Genomic DNA, 17,288 nt, shown 5'->3' on the forward strand with positions numbered 1-17,288 from the left:
GCAGAATAAAGAATTGCGTTATAAGCAAGAAGTGCATGTTACAATGCATTCGTCGTAATGGCCTGAGGGTGGATGGTGCCAAGAACATGATGAAGCTAAGCTTTGCGCTGTTTTAGCTTGAACAAAAACAGGGAGACAAGGATGCTTTAGATGCTGTCCTGAGAAGTATCAGAATTAAATGATTTGTGATGCTAATTAGATCAAAAACGTCTTATGTTCAATTGTCAAATGTCACTGCCAAATCTCTTGGCACATAGGAGTCGCTTCCTGTATTCCCTCAGCAGTGGTAGCTGAATTGATCTTGAGAAGTGGTACCAAATCAGAGGATCATAGGATTGTTTTTACTCACTGATGCTCTGATATCGGCCATGTAAGGTAGTGCACAAATGCTTTAGAAAATAAAACAGACGCTGAGTAAATTTTTTTTTTTTAACTGAAAAAGTTTTGTAAGTACAGCCATTTGATTAGTGTATTTGTAATTTGATGGATATCGATATGGATGCGGTCTCAGAAAAATGACCATTGTCTAGCATTCACTTGGCTCTTGTTGTTATCTATGTGTTGTTTTGTTGCATTTCCTGAAGTGGTAGAACACTAGAGCTGCTTTGCAAGGAACCTGGGAAAGACTTGCTTCATAAATTAAAGAAAATAGAATTTAAAATATTTTGCAGTGCTATTTGTAAAGTGGTAGACTAGATTTTCAAGGGAGTATCTGTTGTCATGGTAAACAAGTGTGTCATGGCCACATTTTTTGAGATATCCAGAGCACCTCACAGCGGTAGCAGCTACGTGCTCCAAATCTTTTTGAAATAAGCTGTATAATTTGGAAAATCTGATCCCTGCTGTGAGTGCCAAAACTTCAGAAAACCTGGGTGTCTGCGAAGATTGTCTATCATATCATATTAATAAGGTGTCTGAAATCTAATTTGTTCTGGTCTGACCTAGCTCAGCGTGTCTTTCTTAATATGGAGATAAAGGTATTGCCCGTTCTGCACTGAGGGCTGAGAACCTGTCAAAAATCTGTAAAGGGTTGTCTTATAATCTTAGGCTGTTAAGCATCCTTCTTCCTTAGTATGAAGTAACTTATGCAAGTCAACTATTTATATTAATGTAATACAGACTGTCAAAGATATACTTTTAAATATTTTGAAATATGCAAGGTATGCATCATTGCTGTTAATCCATACAGAACACTATCATCTCTCTTTCAAGGTTAGGCTACGCGGTTACAGTAGTCATGGTATGTTCCAGTTGATGTATGTATCGGGTAATTCATTTTTAATTACTGTGGATTTTTCTTTCTTCATAGGTTGATGATTCCAACTGTGACACTGAAGTACTTTCCTTGCTCCTCGATACAAAGTTAGTAGCAAAATGCATATCTACGGCTTTCTATCCTCACCTTATTGAACACTTACTGCTTGAACAGGAAGAAGGAGGCTGGGATATCGAGGAAATTGCAAAGCAGCTGAAAGAAGCAGGGTTCAACGCAGAGGCAGGCTCCCTCTTAATGTCTCATAGAGGGACACACCCTGCACTCAGGACTTTTGCTTCTGCCCTCCAGGCTGTTCAGCATTGGATCTAAAAAGCTGGCATTATGCATCTGTCTGCCTTTTACTTTGGAGGCCTTCTATAAAAGAGAGAAATTATTGTTCTAGTGAAGTAATGAAATTTGTTGCCTCTACCTACGTTTCATAGAATATGCTAACAGCACAGTTACAGTGGATTCCCATGTACTTCTAATTGTTTAAAAAAATGTATTGGTTCAGACAGTATCATTCTATTAAACGGCTAGCCAGTCACTGAATCTGATAAAAGCTTTCAAACTGGAGAAAACTGTCAAGTGATTACCCTCTGTGACATGGAAATGAAACATCACTGATCAGGCAGGTTACATACAATTTGTCTCAATTTCCATAACTAATTTACTGTTGTCATAATGTAAAATTATAAATATACAGAGCAAGGAATATGGAGCAAGAAATCACAATGAAAAGTGATTTCTCGGAATTTCAAAATCTTAAAATTTGGTATTGTGCAATGTTGTTATCACAGCTTTTCTTTGCAATAAGTAAAATATTTTGCATTTATTGTAGCCTCTCTTTTTTTTCCCTTTTAGACAGATGCGTATTTTCTTTCTCTTACCAGTTTTTCTGGAAATTCCTTTCTCTCCTCAGTGATGTTTATTCATAAGGACAAGCTACACTTTTCTGTGCTTGCAAAGTGTTCTCATCTTTAAAGTATTTTCCTCTACAATTTGGGAAACCTCCTCTCGTATCCTCAGTGTTTGTTGACGCCTTTTGAGTATACACTTTCAAAGTGTTTCATGACGCAATGATTGCAGTTCATCGATGGCTTGGATATGGATATACCGTGCCTCCAGTACAGACACTAGTGATTGGTTCCGCTAATGCTAATATTTGATCAAAATTTGATGTGGATGCAGTACCATGCCAGTATATTTTACCGTTTCCAGGCGTAGCGCAGGTCCGAGCCTTCATACGGCATGGAGATATTTGTATGCCGTGAAATCAAACTAGCAGAGAGGTCTCAGGACTGGCCTTCTAGCCAGGACCCAGCTGCCTGAAGCTTGCTTGGTCTCTGAGTTGTATCTCCTTCAATGCTGATCTAACTTGGCTTTTGTAACTTGAGGGTCTCCATACTCGGTGCTGTGGAAGCATTTATACTGTCGCAAATAGGACTATATAAGCGTGCAGTGGCAGCTCAAGTTTGGCCTGCCTCCCTACTAATAAACAAATCCTCTTGGATCCTAGAACACTGCATAGGAAATCCTAGTGGCATTACAGGGAGCCAGCGCAGGTGTGCTTGCTCTGTGCTTCAGCAATAACACTCTTGTCTGAGCGTTCTCTTATTTGGGATAGCCAGACAGTTGGTTATGCAAGATAATAACAAGCTGACTATATTAAGGCCGTAATTTCTGCATCTTACCTTCTCTATAAATCCTACACTTCTTTGTAAATGTCAGCTTGAATTATAAAGAAGGGAGAAGAGCGAGTTAAGAGCTTAAAGTAGCTATTTTAAAACAAATTTGTGTTACTGAGTTCTTTCCTAGGATTCAGGATATAGAAACAGGAGATAAGATTTGTAGAACCAAAACTGGCTCTTATTTGCATCATCTTTGACTTGGAGTCTTTTGCTAATTGTGAAAATTGTTCATATGTTAAGCTTACTTCCCACCTTACTTGGGATTCTTTATATGATTTTTAGTAATGCTTTAATTATTCAGACTGTTAGCTTGTTTCTTTGTACTTGTTGGTCAAACCTGTTCTTCAGTGTTTGAAGGAAAGCTTTATCATCCCTATATGATATATACATCATATTCAAATTTATATCATCCAGGTATGTGACTTTAATTCTATTCTCTTACACTAACAGTCCCAAGAGCTCCAGACTAATTTCTGCATCAGGTTTGAATTATTATCTGAAGGAAAAGCAAAGGATATGGGAATTGCAGAGAAAACAAAGGAAAAACTTACAAAATGAAATGTAACAGCACATCAGTAGATGCATGTCAACTGTAAAACATACCTCCAGCAAGAAGATCTTTGATTTTTCTGTAGAGAATATTTCTGTCCTTTATGAGGCTTTTCTTTTTGGTCTGTCTGCATGTTTTGTTGTCAGATGAGTCAGTATATTCTTTGCTAGATTATCTGACCAGTCACATCCAAGATCATGTAAAGTTTGTGTTTAGTGTCACTTTAGAGCTGAGCTGTAGATAAAGCTGTAATGAGTGTTATTGATCTTCTATCTATGTCCTGTTTTGCTGGCATTACAAATCCAAGATAAATATTTTCTTTCTAGCCAGGTCCACTCTAATTTATTCTGTATTCAAAACTTTCATCGGCAATAAACAGTTTTTAGTTTAGAACAATTTTATACATCCACAATTAGCCTATATTAGTGCATCTTCCACAGAATGAGAACTTTTGTTTAGGTGTGAGCTTCTGCTTGAAATGACAAAAGAAAAGACACACAGCAAATGTGTATGTATCCCAGCTTTTTAGTGTCTTCTATATGGTACAATAAATGGTTTAAGTTTGAGGCTCTAGGAGAGGTTAAGATACACTAGCAAATGCTACTGTGATGGTGCTGGTGTTCTTAAAGGTTAAGAAACTCACCTGAAGTATTAGTACTACTAATAAGCCAAAAAAAAGAATAACACAGAATAGCTGAGCTGGCACTGGAGATGGTTCAGTTTTATTGATTCATTTAATTTGCAAGGAGAATACAGCATGAGTGGACCTTTATTTTTTTCTTTTTTTTTTTTTTTTTTTTAACAAAAACAAGAGCAGGCTCCAGAGATGCTTGCACTCCCAAATGTAAGTGAATAGAGTTCAGTTTTTGACTCCAGGAGCAATGATCTCTAGAGAAATTAATCCTTTTTGGCCTGAAAAAGACTGATGCTATTTGCATCTTTGAAGAGGTTTTTGTTGCCTGGTATATGCATCAATGCAGCAGAACCTGCCACCTTTCTTTTGGATAAGTAGAACTAAAGATTAGGGAAGAAAGATCATAACTCACAACTCCTTTCTCTGCTGGAAATCATAAGTGGGGAGAGTATGTCACAGCAAATGGATGCGGAGTAGACACTTTTCTATTTATAACAAAAAGGATGCAATTCAATGAGTGTGGTAGCTACATATGATTCTGATTTTTTCCTTGTATAATGATTCATGATTCTTTCTGTGATTTATCGTTTCTAGCATTTTGCACTGCCAAAAGACACTGAGAAGATGGCAAGAGAATATAGATGCCTTCATCATGGGGGTAAAAACCCCTGTGCTTGCAAGAATGCAATCATTTTTCAAGATTATTTTCCATATATTTACCTCTGCTATTCTTATCCCTTCCAAATACAACAACCTGGCCTAGTATTCTGTGCAAGGTCAAATTTCATTAAACCGTACATAGACAAAAACTGTGCCTCTGATACCACAAAACAGTGCTGCGTCATACCTTGGGCCGTTTGCTCTTGAGAAAGAGAGCGATGGTGAGTTACTATCAAGCCAACTGTTCTCCCAAAGAATATACTGCATATGCAGAAACACAGGATGACACCAGACCAAATAGAAGCTGAAGATTTTGCCTTCTTTTGTCTGGTAGCACGTGAGTACTGAACAAGAAAGGCCTAGCACAGAACAAATCAAGGGCGTCATCCAAATAGCCACAACAATAAATGTGAGTAGAAAAGGGTAAGGATTTTGCCAGGGTTATATTTCACTGCAAAACACACAGCACATCATATCTAACACCTTACTGGTTTATCATACTGGTGGATGGTAGACTGGTAGATTCTGAGGGAAGGGAATGAGCAGAAAACTAGAAGCGTTTCATCTTTAAGAATATATTTATTACCATAGCATTGTGTGCCATGTTTCCGACTGTAATAATTCTCAAGCTCCTAAATTCTACTACTTTTTAAAGGTAGTCTGTAAATTTTTAGTAAAGCCCTGAGACCTGTCTCACTTCCATGGTTGTATGACTTTCTAAAGAAACTTGTGATATACACGCCCGACTTGAAGAACCACTTCCTCTTACACATTTTCATCATGCCTCCTTCATTTCAACTGATGCCCCTAGTTCTTATATCAGAAGAGACAGCGTAAAATAAATCACTGTTCCCCCTCTCTCTGTTTTTATGGACTTCTGTCATATTCAATCTTAGTTGCCTTTTTTCTATCCTGAAGAGCTAGTTTACTTTGTCATTTCTTCATGCCCTTCAGTCATCCGCTCAAATAGTCTGTACCTTTTTCAACATTTATATATATATATATTTTTTTGAGACATGGAAGGGATGACCATGCCATGTATTGAATGTTGCAGATACACAAAAGTTTCATGTAGTGGCATAAAAATGTGTTTCAGTTTGATTTTTTTTTTTTTTGGCTTGTTTGAGGTTTGTTTTTTTTTTTTTTTTTTTTTTAATACTGTTACTGAGCACTGAGGTAGTGTTTAGATAGGATTACTTGGTATGATCCTGATCTCTCGTTCCACACTGGTAACAGTCAGCTGAGAATCCATTGCTGCATATGTAAAAAGATTATTTTTCTCACATATATCGTCTTAGATTGGAGTCTGTATGCCTGTTTATCACCCAGCCAACTGGTTTCATAAAGACCTACCATTTTTCATCCAGTCCTCATCCTTACTCAAAAGCTTATCTTTATCAGCATACTTGGATGCCTTTAATGCCCACTTGGATGCCTTTAATGCCCTCTTGTTAGGTACAGAAAACAGTAAATTTGCCTCTTCAGCAACTGCCTGCAGCTGGAAACAGGTAGCTCATTTAGCCTAAGATAAGTCATTTACAAATCTAAGAGCAGAAGAGTAGGTACAGTTCCTACAGGTGGTCAGAAACAGGCTCTTCCTGTTAGCTTAGTTATTGCATCTGCTAAGAGAGCTCCATTCTCCACAACAGCTCAGTGCCTTCAACTTTCACATGTTGTTAGTGATGCTCGCTTGCACTGGGTGAGGATGGAGTGCTGCTGACTGGTGTTTTTGTGCATGTGTTTGGGTTTTTTTTGTTTTTTGTTTTTAAGGTAATTAGAGCTAAGAATTTACAGAAAAAAAATCCCTCACAGAAACCTCTGACCACTGTGACATTCAGAAACATGACAGTCTTATTTACGTTGATTCCTTCTTACGGTTTTAAATTTTATCTGTCACTTTTTCTCACTTGCTCTGGGATTGGATAGCTAAGGGGATGGCTTGAGCTAATGACTATGCTGCCTGAACAGAGGAGAGTATTATTCCTTATTGACTCAACCTTCATAGCATGCACTAAGTTAGGCAAACACAAGATAAAGTCTGAGGTTATGTTCAGCTCAGGCCTGATGACCTGGTCGGTGTTTCTACCTAAAAATAGTGGCTGGACTTTCTGAAGCTGCCTGGGAGTTGGTGGCAGGGACTTAACAGCTGCTCTCTTGCACGCCTACTTCATTACTACACTCAGCTTCTTACATTCCTTGTCAATACCTGATACATGAAGGCTAGTGGATTTTTTCTGTGTATAATCAATGTGGTGGTAATTGAAGCAGCCTTAGGAACTAAAACATCCAGTTTATTCACTGGTCAGCATGGCTAACTCCAGGAAAGCTGCACATTCAACTGAGATTCATTCTTCTGAAGATGTGAAATGCTCAAATGGTTCCTGATAGCAGTTGGTGCAAGCTATCCTCTTTTCTCAAAGCACGAAGGCAGTAATAAATTAGACCTGATGTATTATTTATAAGGAAAAAGAGGGTAACAATTAGTGGTAATTTCTGGGGAAGTAATATTTAATGGTAGAAGTCAGTATATAAAAAGCCTAACATAAATATGTAATTACCATTAAAACTGAATTGTCTTATTTAACTCGTATTCCTTTACCTTTGGAATCAATATCTTCTGCCGAGCTTTGCTGACACCGTGTCAAGGCATGTCCTCTTAGTCTAGTCTTGCAGGCTTCCCTTGCTTACAAGGCAAAATAGCAGTGAAACTAGCCTCATGCAGAGCTCCAATTTGTAATCCAACATCCTTTGCAACAGATAGAAAACTGCATGGCAATATTTTTCTGCAAGAAACTTTATCTACATAAAGTGCGTGTAAAATATTTATTGCAATGAGCAAAGCAGATGCATGCTGTTTAAAAATAAAAAGTAACGCTTGAAAACAAATAAGCAGAAGGAGTTTAGTCTAAATGGGAGAACAATACAGAACACAAACTGCGAATGAAACCGGGGGAGGGGTGATTTTAATTAATCTGATAGTACCATCTGTGCTGGTTCTGGCGGTAGAGGAAAAAAGACACAACAGTATACGAATGCCACTTTCAGTAGTACGTAGGTGATATATAAGCAGTATTCTGTATAATCTCGGAGAATGGCAGTGCAATGTAAGGTCCAATCGTGCAAGTGTGTCTTCTGCAACTTGTTCCATTCACGTAAGCATTTAAGAATGTTTGCCATAGTGTTGCTTTAAATATTATTTACAGTAAAGACATTGCAGAGAAAAATGTAGCAAAAACTAAGCAGGACCGGTTTGGACTTTGGCAGTATAAGCGTGATAGGTGTTCCTTAACAAAAATTGAACCATGTTCCTCTTCAAGATGCAGCTTTTCAGTTTTTGGCCCTTTCTTACTGTTAAAGTTTGCCATACATAAGTGCATGAAAAACTGCAAGGGATTATGGGTTGTGGCTTCCCATAGTGAATAGTGTCCAGTTTGTGATGATTCGTGAGGTTTCAATATTTAAGTCCTGGGTTGTTTTTAGCTTCAAATCCAGGCATAATCTATATCTCTTCATTGACTCGCTGGATCCCAGAGGAAGGAAACTGTGAGGTATGTATTTATTTAAGTGGGGTGGTTAGTTTCCTATTGTTCTAATGACAAGAAAACAACTGATGGTGATCACACAAAGCAAATTTGACTTTGATTTTTCCAGAACACCTATCCTTAGTGGTATACTTGCTATACAAAATCCTTTGGGTTTTCAGGTTGCACCCATCTGAAGGGCCGGCCATTAGGCACTAACATACCTTAATTGTGAACTGTTACATGCTTGATATGGAAATCGTATGTACATATCTGATCCCTTGCACAAAACATTTATGTTATGCACGAAAGGAAAAGTGTTTAGAGAAAATAAAGGACTGAACATTGCAATAATGTCCATCTTACCCGCATAGATTCTGCACAACATCCTCTTGACTTCAGCAACAAGTATCATTACATTCCTTCCCCCCCCCCCCCAACCCCCTTGGATTTGTTTCTTGCACCGCCTTTATTTAATGGTTTATAACTCAAAGAAAAACTTGATCTTATTTCCCTGCCAATTAACAGGGGAAAATACTCCAGATGAGGGAGGATAGATTGCACCTCGTTCAATGCGAGTACTGTGCTTATGTTCTCGATCTGGGCAATCTAACCCTCCCCTTTTTCAAATAAAATGAAGAAATATCTGTGATTGCTATAAATGTATATCTCAGAAATGAACAGAAAGTTCTTTCAGAAGTTCTTTTTCAATGACTTTCTGGAGGGGATGTGAAAAATAAGCTCCTTTAGTGTTTCTGAGACTTCAGTAAATGTCAAGCAGTGTTTTATCTGGCACTTATTTTTACCTTTGATATTTTATTATACTATGTATTGCTCCTTGTCTGGCTTGAAGAGGGAGACAGAGGGAAGGGGTTATTTTTAACTCGTGAAATCAGTTTGCAGAAATCCTTTCAGAAGTCAGAAAGAGTAGTTCCTTTTCTTCTTATTATCCATAATCATATTCATGTATATATTTGACAGTATTGAATAAAGAAAGTGGAAAGAGAAACAGCTTTTGCACTTAGCATTTCACTAACTGCAGAAGCCTTTTAACACAATGGGTTTACATCTAATTCCATGAAATGCCAATAAAATACTTTTCAGTTGCCCCCATGAGGCCTCTAAAAATAGATGATATTTTTGATAAGCATTCTGTACTGCAAGATCCCGCTTTGAATGTAGTGAGTTACGATTTACTTAAAGAAAGTTGTGTTTCCATAATCTAAGCTGAAAAGTTAGAGGAGCGAGGACAGAGAAAACAAGTCCTGCTTACGCTGAAGTCTCAGTTTCAGCTTTATAGTAGACTGAAGCTCCTTAAGACTGAAAGACTTGTATATTCATAGAAGAGTACAAGCAGCAGCAGCTTATTCCTTTAAACTTTAGACCTGAAATGCAGAAAGCATCTTTTGAAATGTGTTTCCTGGCTCACTCATGTTCTCACTGATATCCATATATCCAACTACCTGTTGGAAAAGGCTCGTGGTTCCTGAGATTATAAACAGTGAAACTAAAGGGGAAGCAGGATCCACTCTGAATGTTAAATTCTCTGCTCTTGCCGTGACCTAAGACGTTGGCGATATTCTGGAACTGTCTTTTGTTTTTGAGGGGATTTTATCATTTGAGATTTTTACCAAAGGTTTCTATACTGTTTCATGCTGTTGGGTAATACATCGCCTCTGGTGATGTGGAGTCAATATTTTTCCTGGATTGCAATACCAGTCCAATCTATTGTCCTATGTATGCAGTTTATCCCAGGAGGAAACGGTCCCACCAGTCTGTCTCAGCAATTAATCACAGAACTTGGGAAGACTTCCTTTCATCACCCTGTTAGTTATTGCAACAGCTAGTTTCAGCTTCTGGTTTTAATTATAATTCAGTAATTACGGATTAAATCTGCAGGTGAGTAGAAATCAACAAACTGGATTTTCTAATCCTAAAACCATCTCAGTGCAATCTCTTTAGCTCTTCCCAAATTCAAATCTATAAAGGCTTAGCCAGAGGACTATTTATCGATGAAGCAGTATCAGAACAGCGAGGGGAAAAGTGGTGTAATTCCTGGCACCTTTAAGATAGGTTTGAATAGTTATAGCCTCCAGTGTTTACAGAGCTGCCACTGGAGATTACTGAGAAGAGCTGCGCAATAGTGTGTGGGAGGTGGTGGTTGACAGGCAACATCTCAAAGCCCTACTCTGCTGATGAGATTGGCTTAACCCTAGACCTGAGAGCTTTTCCCTCTATTAGAGAGTAATATTAAGCTTTGCTGTGGTAAAGAATGTTTTGTGGGGTTTTGATGCCAAGAATGCTAGCTTTGCGTTCATGGAGCTGGTAGTCTTTTCTGCTCTTAAGAGCTACAGATCAGTTTGCATTGCTTAATACATTTGTAACCTTGAGATATTGGTGTTACAGGATGAAACGTCCCTTGCTTATTTTTGCAAAGCAGAACAGCTGGGGTAGGCAGCCATGAAGAACAGTTAGTGGTTTGTGTTGTGAACTGTAAAAAGTGAACTGTGGGGCAGATGAAGTTTATAGTTGCTTGTGCTCTTGCAGCTTGTCAAGATTTGTCTTTACTGGCCTGGAGAGTTGTAACAGTTCTTACCATCCCTGTAACTTCAGGGATAGAGCTTGCGATGTTACCAAAAATTACCCAGTATTACCAGAAATTAAGCCTTCTGAAGTAAGCTAGAGCCTTTGTATCAAAAATACAACTGTAAATTTATTAATGTATTTTTGGTAATCACTTTTTGAAACGTCATCTGAGGAGCAACTTAATGTTTGGCCAATCTTCTCTTCTCTTTTGGAGCAGCCATTAAGAAACACACTCAACCACGTTGCAGCCACTCTCTCCAGATCTGTACCAGAAGAAGGAACAGGCCCTTTGGCTGCCCTTGCAAGAGAAACAGAAGATGGTGACGTAAGTACATCAGAAACTAGGATATGTAAATTCCACAGATATCCTTGTGAGCAGCAACAATAATCTCTTGTAGAGATGTTTAGAGTAAAATGACTGAAATGAGCTTCAAACCCCGCTGCTATGAACTGTGTTCTAACGCACGCTTGTGGATCCTTTATGAGTGGACCTGGGAGAATACTGTGAAATAATCTATCTGCCAATACTTAGATGATGTTACACAGATGTATTAGCTCTGTGCTTTGATTTGGCAGTGATCTCTTTCTGGCCTGGAACTAAGTCCATATGGTGCTTTTTATTAACCTGTTTGAAGTGATGGGGCTTCTCCAGCACTCTGTATGCAGGTTGCCAGCGTTAGAAAAGCTGAATTAAAGCTCATGCTGTTAAAAGGGTGGGAATAGTGTCTGTTGTTCCTCTGGGTGAGTACAGGTTAACAAAACGCTATCTTGACTTCTCATCAGGTGACTCTAAGTCTTTTCGCACCGATCTGAATGATCACGTGCAGAAAGCTCGTCATTACCAAGAATGAGGGAGGTTCTCGTCCCCATGTGCCACGTGCCCTGTGGCACAGCACCAAAACCCTCTCTCCCTCCAGCCAAGGGATGTAGCTGGAGAGGCGTTGAGCAGGGGCTGCCTAGCAAAGGGGCAGGCTGCAGACAGAACTTTCCAGGAGAAAGTTTCTCATCCAAGGGATCCTCAGCTAAGGCTCCGCCCAGCCTTAGGGTAGGCTAATGGTTAAGAGGAGGCCAAGGTTAGTAGAGAGAAAAAAACTAGAGCTCCAGTTATAGCAGGGCTCAAAAGGGCTTCCAAGGGAAAGTGTTGCTTTCAACTGAGCCAATGTTGGGGGTCCTTGAGCAGGGGATCAGCTCATCCTTGGATTGGGGGTAAGGTTTGGGTTAGGAGAGAAACAAAACCTAGAGCTGCAGCTGGAGTGGGAGGCGCTTCCAAAGAAAGATTTTAGCTGCAAAAATTATTCCCCTGATAACTTGTTCATTTGGGCCACTGATGGAGGCCCTTGGCTAAGTCGCAGCCCAGCCTAAGGGTAGGCTTTGTGTTAGGGCTGGGAGCCTAAACACAAATATATAAAAAGCCTAAAGCTCCAGTTATATCAGGATCCAAGAGGCTGCCAAAGGAAGGTGTAATTCATTTGCAGATGAATTCTCCCTTGAGAACATTTTCATCTGGGATTGAGATGGAGGTCCCCGAATAAGGCTCAGCCTGTGCTGTAGGCTCCAGTAAGAGCTTAGGGTCAGGAGAGACACAAAGCCTAGCGCTTCAGGTGGAGAGGGATTGAGAAGGGACTGCCCACAGATGGTGTAGGCTGTAAAAAGAATTCTCCCCTAGAACTTCTTCCTGTGGGCCACTGCTGTTGCTCCTCAGTTAATGTCAGTTCAAGCTTAATCCCACGCCATCATGGTTAGACAGCTTCTGAGCTGGTTGATCTCCCAAAGTGCAGGCAGAAAGGACTTGTGATTATCTGCCGTATCATTTGCCATCACCTACATCACCAGGACTCCTAGTAGCCTTCCCTTAGGTTTTATCACATATTTAGATCTTAATCCGTGTATTCTGTGTAATTCTGTATCTTGTGCATTGGAAGACAGTTTACATCATGTATTCCTGGCATCAGAACAGACATCTTCCTTACCAAGTTCAAAATCTTATTGTAGAGCCAACTCTATTGTAAAATCCTTTCTAAAAGTGATTGAGCTCCATGCACTGTATTTATCCAATGTTTATGACAGAACAAGCTTTAACCAAATTTATGAACGTTCTAATTTGCAGCTTAAATATGTCACTGAACAGCTCACACAATTACCTACTCAGAGGAACAGGCGCCTTGTCCAGCTCCTCCTAGGGCTGTCTTTTTGTAGGTTTAAAGATTTACCTCTAACAGAGAGTAAACTTACTCTGGAGAAGTTTATTGGAAAAGTTTGATACTGAACATACGATTCCGTATTCTACTCCTGTTAGACTTCTGCAATGTAGCATATAAATCCCCTTGACCTGGGTGCAGAGAGTTCCCTAGTTTTCACCCCACTTCAGATGTATTTATTTCCATTTCCATAATCTTATTAGCTATCCTACCTTTCCCCCCACAGTTATCATCACCATCCTTGCTAGAAAATCTGCAACCCCATTTCCAGTGCAAAGTAGTTTTGCCTTGTTCACTTTTGCAAAATGTGAGGAAGAAACTTTTGCTATTTATTTTAACAGCTTTTACAAATTCCAACTCAGTTTCAGTTTTGTCAAGTATCATTTTATCCTTATGCATCCTGCGCTCTAAGATGCATCTGTCTCTGTTTATTGAGCCTTTTTCTCATAATTAGTCCTGGACTTCGAGAACATTACCTTCTCTGGCTTCAGATCCAAGTTGTCTCGGATATTCTGGTATGCTTATTTGCCATAACAATACAGACTGTACAATGTCTTTTTTGAACTCCAGAATAATGGAAGTGACACAACATATCTACCGCAACTCTCTGCTGCTGTGCTGTTTTCAAAATTACTGTGGGAGAAACTCAAAATGTGATGCATTTAGAAAAAAGTCAAATCTAGCACTTAAAGATCATTACTTTTAAAATATCTGTCAGAGTCTCTTGTTGGTAAGTAATTGCAAATATATAGAACAAATAGATTCCCTGGACAGACCAATCCTTGCTCATTATAATCATTACCCCAAACGGAAATCAGATCAAATAACCTGAATACCAGGAGACTCAACCTGGTGGCAATGGACTCAATAAACTGGACTCTGCATTATTGGAGAGTTACCTTGCCAATCTGTTTTTAAGCAGTGATTTGACAATAACAGTAAAGACCAAATTAGAAGCAATGCCAAGGTCCAAGACATAGCCTTCAGGAGTTTAATGCCAAAAGCTAAATAATGTGTTCAGATCGTGACAGTCATATCTTCCGTACAAAGCTCTGTGGTCGCTTTCAAATGACACCAGCAATGGAAAACAATAGTAGCTTGCTGGCAGCAAATGGTTTTCCAAAAGATTTGACCCCCCCAAACATTAGGGAGTGAGTGGGGTTTTGTTTGTTTTTGGAACCATCTTATTGCACGTGGAGCTGTTACAGTTTCACAATATTTGTTCACTTATTTCCTATTTATTTTGTGAATTTTTTCAGTGCTTATGCATCTGTGGAATTCTAAACATATTTTAAGAACTGATAAAGCACAAAATATAGGCAAATATCATCATTTTGTTTACCTCCAGAGTTGAAGCAGCATTATTTCTACCTAGGCTATCCTTCAGGGATGAGTTTCTAACCTGTTCTTAAAAACCTCCTGTAATGAAATTCTGCACCCACCATAGGTAATCAGTTCTAGTATTTGACTATTGCCATAGTGAAAGGCTTTCCTTTATTTAATTTTCTTTGAAATGTAATAGAACAATATCCTTTCCTCAAATTAACTCATAGCATCTTGGAGAATACCTCAGTATTGTCTCCTTTATTATGAGCCTTTATATTTTGAAATATTTTTCTTTTTCTATTTCTCTCTTTTTTCCTTTTCTGGGTTTAAAACAATTCTTTCTCTCTTTGTTCATATATCTTTGTTTTCTTAGTTTTTAAAATACCTTCTTTGGATTCTCCTTCCTTTTTTTTTTTTTTGGTCTAATTTTACTTAAAATGTTGTACCACAGCGTGGCCTTGTCATTACTTTGTAGAATGGAATAGTTGCTTTTCAGAGCCTTTATGCAGTACTTTTCCACCTTCATTCCAGGATTACTTTTATTTTTTTGACAGCCATCTCATATTATCAACTCGTTTTCTTTGTGCTTTGCTGTTTGTAACCCTAGTTACTTTTCTGTAGCAGCGTTGTGTAAGTGGTTACTGTCATTTTTGCGTTTTCACTTTTAATTTTTCCTTCTTAAGTGCAATCATTTTTATTAAATTTCCTGGCATTTTTCTGATAAGGTGCTTTAACTATGTCCTTCAAAATCTTTGCGGCATTTGTAGCATCCATTAATTGTTTCTGATCTATCAGCCAAATTGCTACTGAAATACAGAATGTAATTCTAGACCTGTGACAGATCTTCCATCTCAACCCTCATTTTTCCAGATTAAAAGTAAACTATTAATAACTATGCTATAAGCATGTTGTTTTCGTATTATTTTTCAGTCAGTTGTGCAGGCACCTAATATTAACTTCACTTAGACCGTATTTCCCTACCCTTCCTATGTAAATGTCAAATGTTAGAAGCATTACTAAAGTGAAGATGTATGCATTAAACTACTTCCCACTAGTCCAAAAGCCTTGTCAGGGGGAATAAATTTTATTCATTTGACATCATATATTTCAGACAATCCAGTTTTATATTTATTGCCACGTTAATATCTAGTAGCTTACGAAATAGTTGCTAAATAATTTTTCCATTTTCTTTCAGGTATCACAGACTGAGCTATAATTCCCTTGTAACTGCTGAACTTTCTTTCTTTCCTATTTCTTTTAAAGCTAGGCACTGTGATAACTTTTCCCTCTAGAACATCTCTCATCTTCCTGGATCTCCTGAAGATAATCACTAATGATTTGGAGGTTGCTTTGGCTTGTTTCTTAAATGCCTAAAAAAGAAGCCTTTCAGGAGGTTCCGCTACCTTTAACGTATCTAACTTATCTTTGACAAAGCCTTTTACCGTTTTAGCCTGTTTCACTGTTAACAGTTATGAATGCTAGTTCTGTTGAGTAACTAATCACATTTAATCTTTATTGGGAAACCTGGAGCAAAAAGCCACTGAATATTTCAATTCTTGTTATCGGCAGTTGCTTCCTTTGCTTTACAATAATACGTCTTTTTTATCTTATAAAATTATTTTTCTCCCGTGCCTCTTGCTTGTTGTAATTAATTGTGTGCCTCCCTGTGATTTTTGTTCCTAAATTTTGCTAATTTTCCCAAGTAACCCTCAGTCACCAAACTTTCTGGGGGTTATTTCTTGGAGCATACTTTTAATGTTCAAGTGATCGTTGGCCCAAAAGAGTTAAAACTATGTTAGGAAATCCAAGCGGTCCTGATTCCCACAAGAGTTTCTAAACTGTTCTTTTTTCTTCTGTTGTTTCTTCTGAACTTAGTGGCCTGTAATAGATTTTATTTCTGTTTCAGTGCCCTCTGGTGTTTGTATTTTTCTTTTGTTTAATTCTACTCTGTTTTCTGCTTCCTTTTTTCTGGCATACTTATACTCTGAGATATTTTTCACCTAAATCCCTTTGTCCCCTGAAATGTTCTTTCTGACAGATCACATTTAACAGTGCTGTTCTGTGCTCCTTTCAAAAGTGTTGGCAATGCCCTTGGTTTGTGATATTTGTTTCACTCTGTTCTCTTTCTTCCTTGTTTTTTATAAACTCTAAAAATCTGGGGTTTATTATTCCTTGGACCACACACCTGCAGTGGTTTCCATAGCAACAGGATTCTGCAGCCCCCAGCTGTTTCATTCTTGATTCTTATTAGCGGTTTGCTAGATGCTAGTAAAAAAGGTCTTAGTTTGGAGAGGCAACCTTGCAGCTGATATCACAAGCTGTTAATTACTTTGAAGCTGCTTGTCTGCTTGCAAGTCCAGTCCCTTTGACTGGGATGAGAGCAGAAGTCAACTATGACCGTTTAGTAATCTCATCTCATTAGTTGTGCTTTCCTTTCCTAGTTGTCTTTGTAATTACATGCTTAAGTTGATAGCTCATGCTCAGTCCAGTTATTTATCATGATCTAAGTAAATTCAGATTTCTTTGGTTCTTCCTCTTTCAGAAAACCTGATAAATAACCTGATAATATTAAATAAAATGTTTAAACCACTTACTATAGACAAATAGAAGGTGGACTGTTAAACCTCTTAAATACCTTCACTAAAACACCTCCATCATGTCGCTGAAGGTAATCTCCTCATTACTTCAAGATGGGGTTTTGAGCAGAGCTTGTATTGAAATAATACAGTGATCTGCCTTTCTGCCTAATCTATCTTAGTTTTATGCCCTCATCACAGTCTGAATCGGAATGTCTAATGAAGAGAAATGATCACTGGAGATTCAAGGAGAAAATCAGCCTTATTTTACTTAGGGCCTAGCTGGTTTCT

At 38.4% G+C, this 17,288-nt stretch overlaps 1 protein-coding gene across 3 annotated transcripts in view; it reads left to right on the plus strand.

The window, feature by feature from the left end:
• Positions 1-2,091, plus strand: part of NBAS (NBAS subunit of NRZ tethering complex) — a 187,445-nt gene extending 185,354 nt beyond the window's left edge. For all 3 annotated transcript variants that reach the window (XM_068937157.1, XM_068937158.1, XM_068937159.1), the window contains one exon: positions 1,310-2,091. In XM_068937157.1, coding sequence (XP_068793258.1) covers positions 1,310-1,585 — 276 coding nt within the window. In that variant the 3' untranslated portion in view covers positions 1,586-2,091. The remainder of the gene's footprint in view (positions 1-1,309) is intronic.
• Positions 2,092-17,288: the final 15,197 nt, after the last annotated feature.

Source organism: Struthio camelus, chromosome 3 (genome assembly GCF_040807025.1).
Source record: "Struthio camelus isolate bStrCam1 chromosome 3, bStrCam1.hap1, whole genome shotgun sequence".
NCBI lineage: Eukaryota > Metazoa > Chordata > Aves > Struthioniformes > Struthionidae > Struthio > Struthio camelus.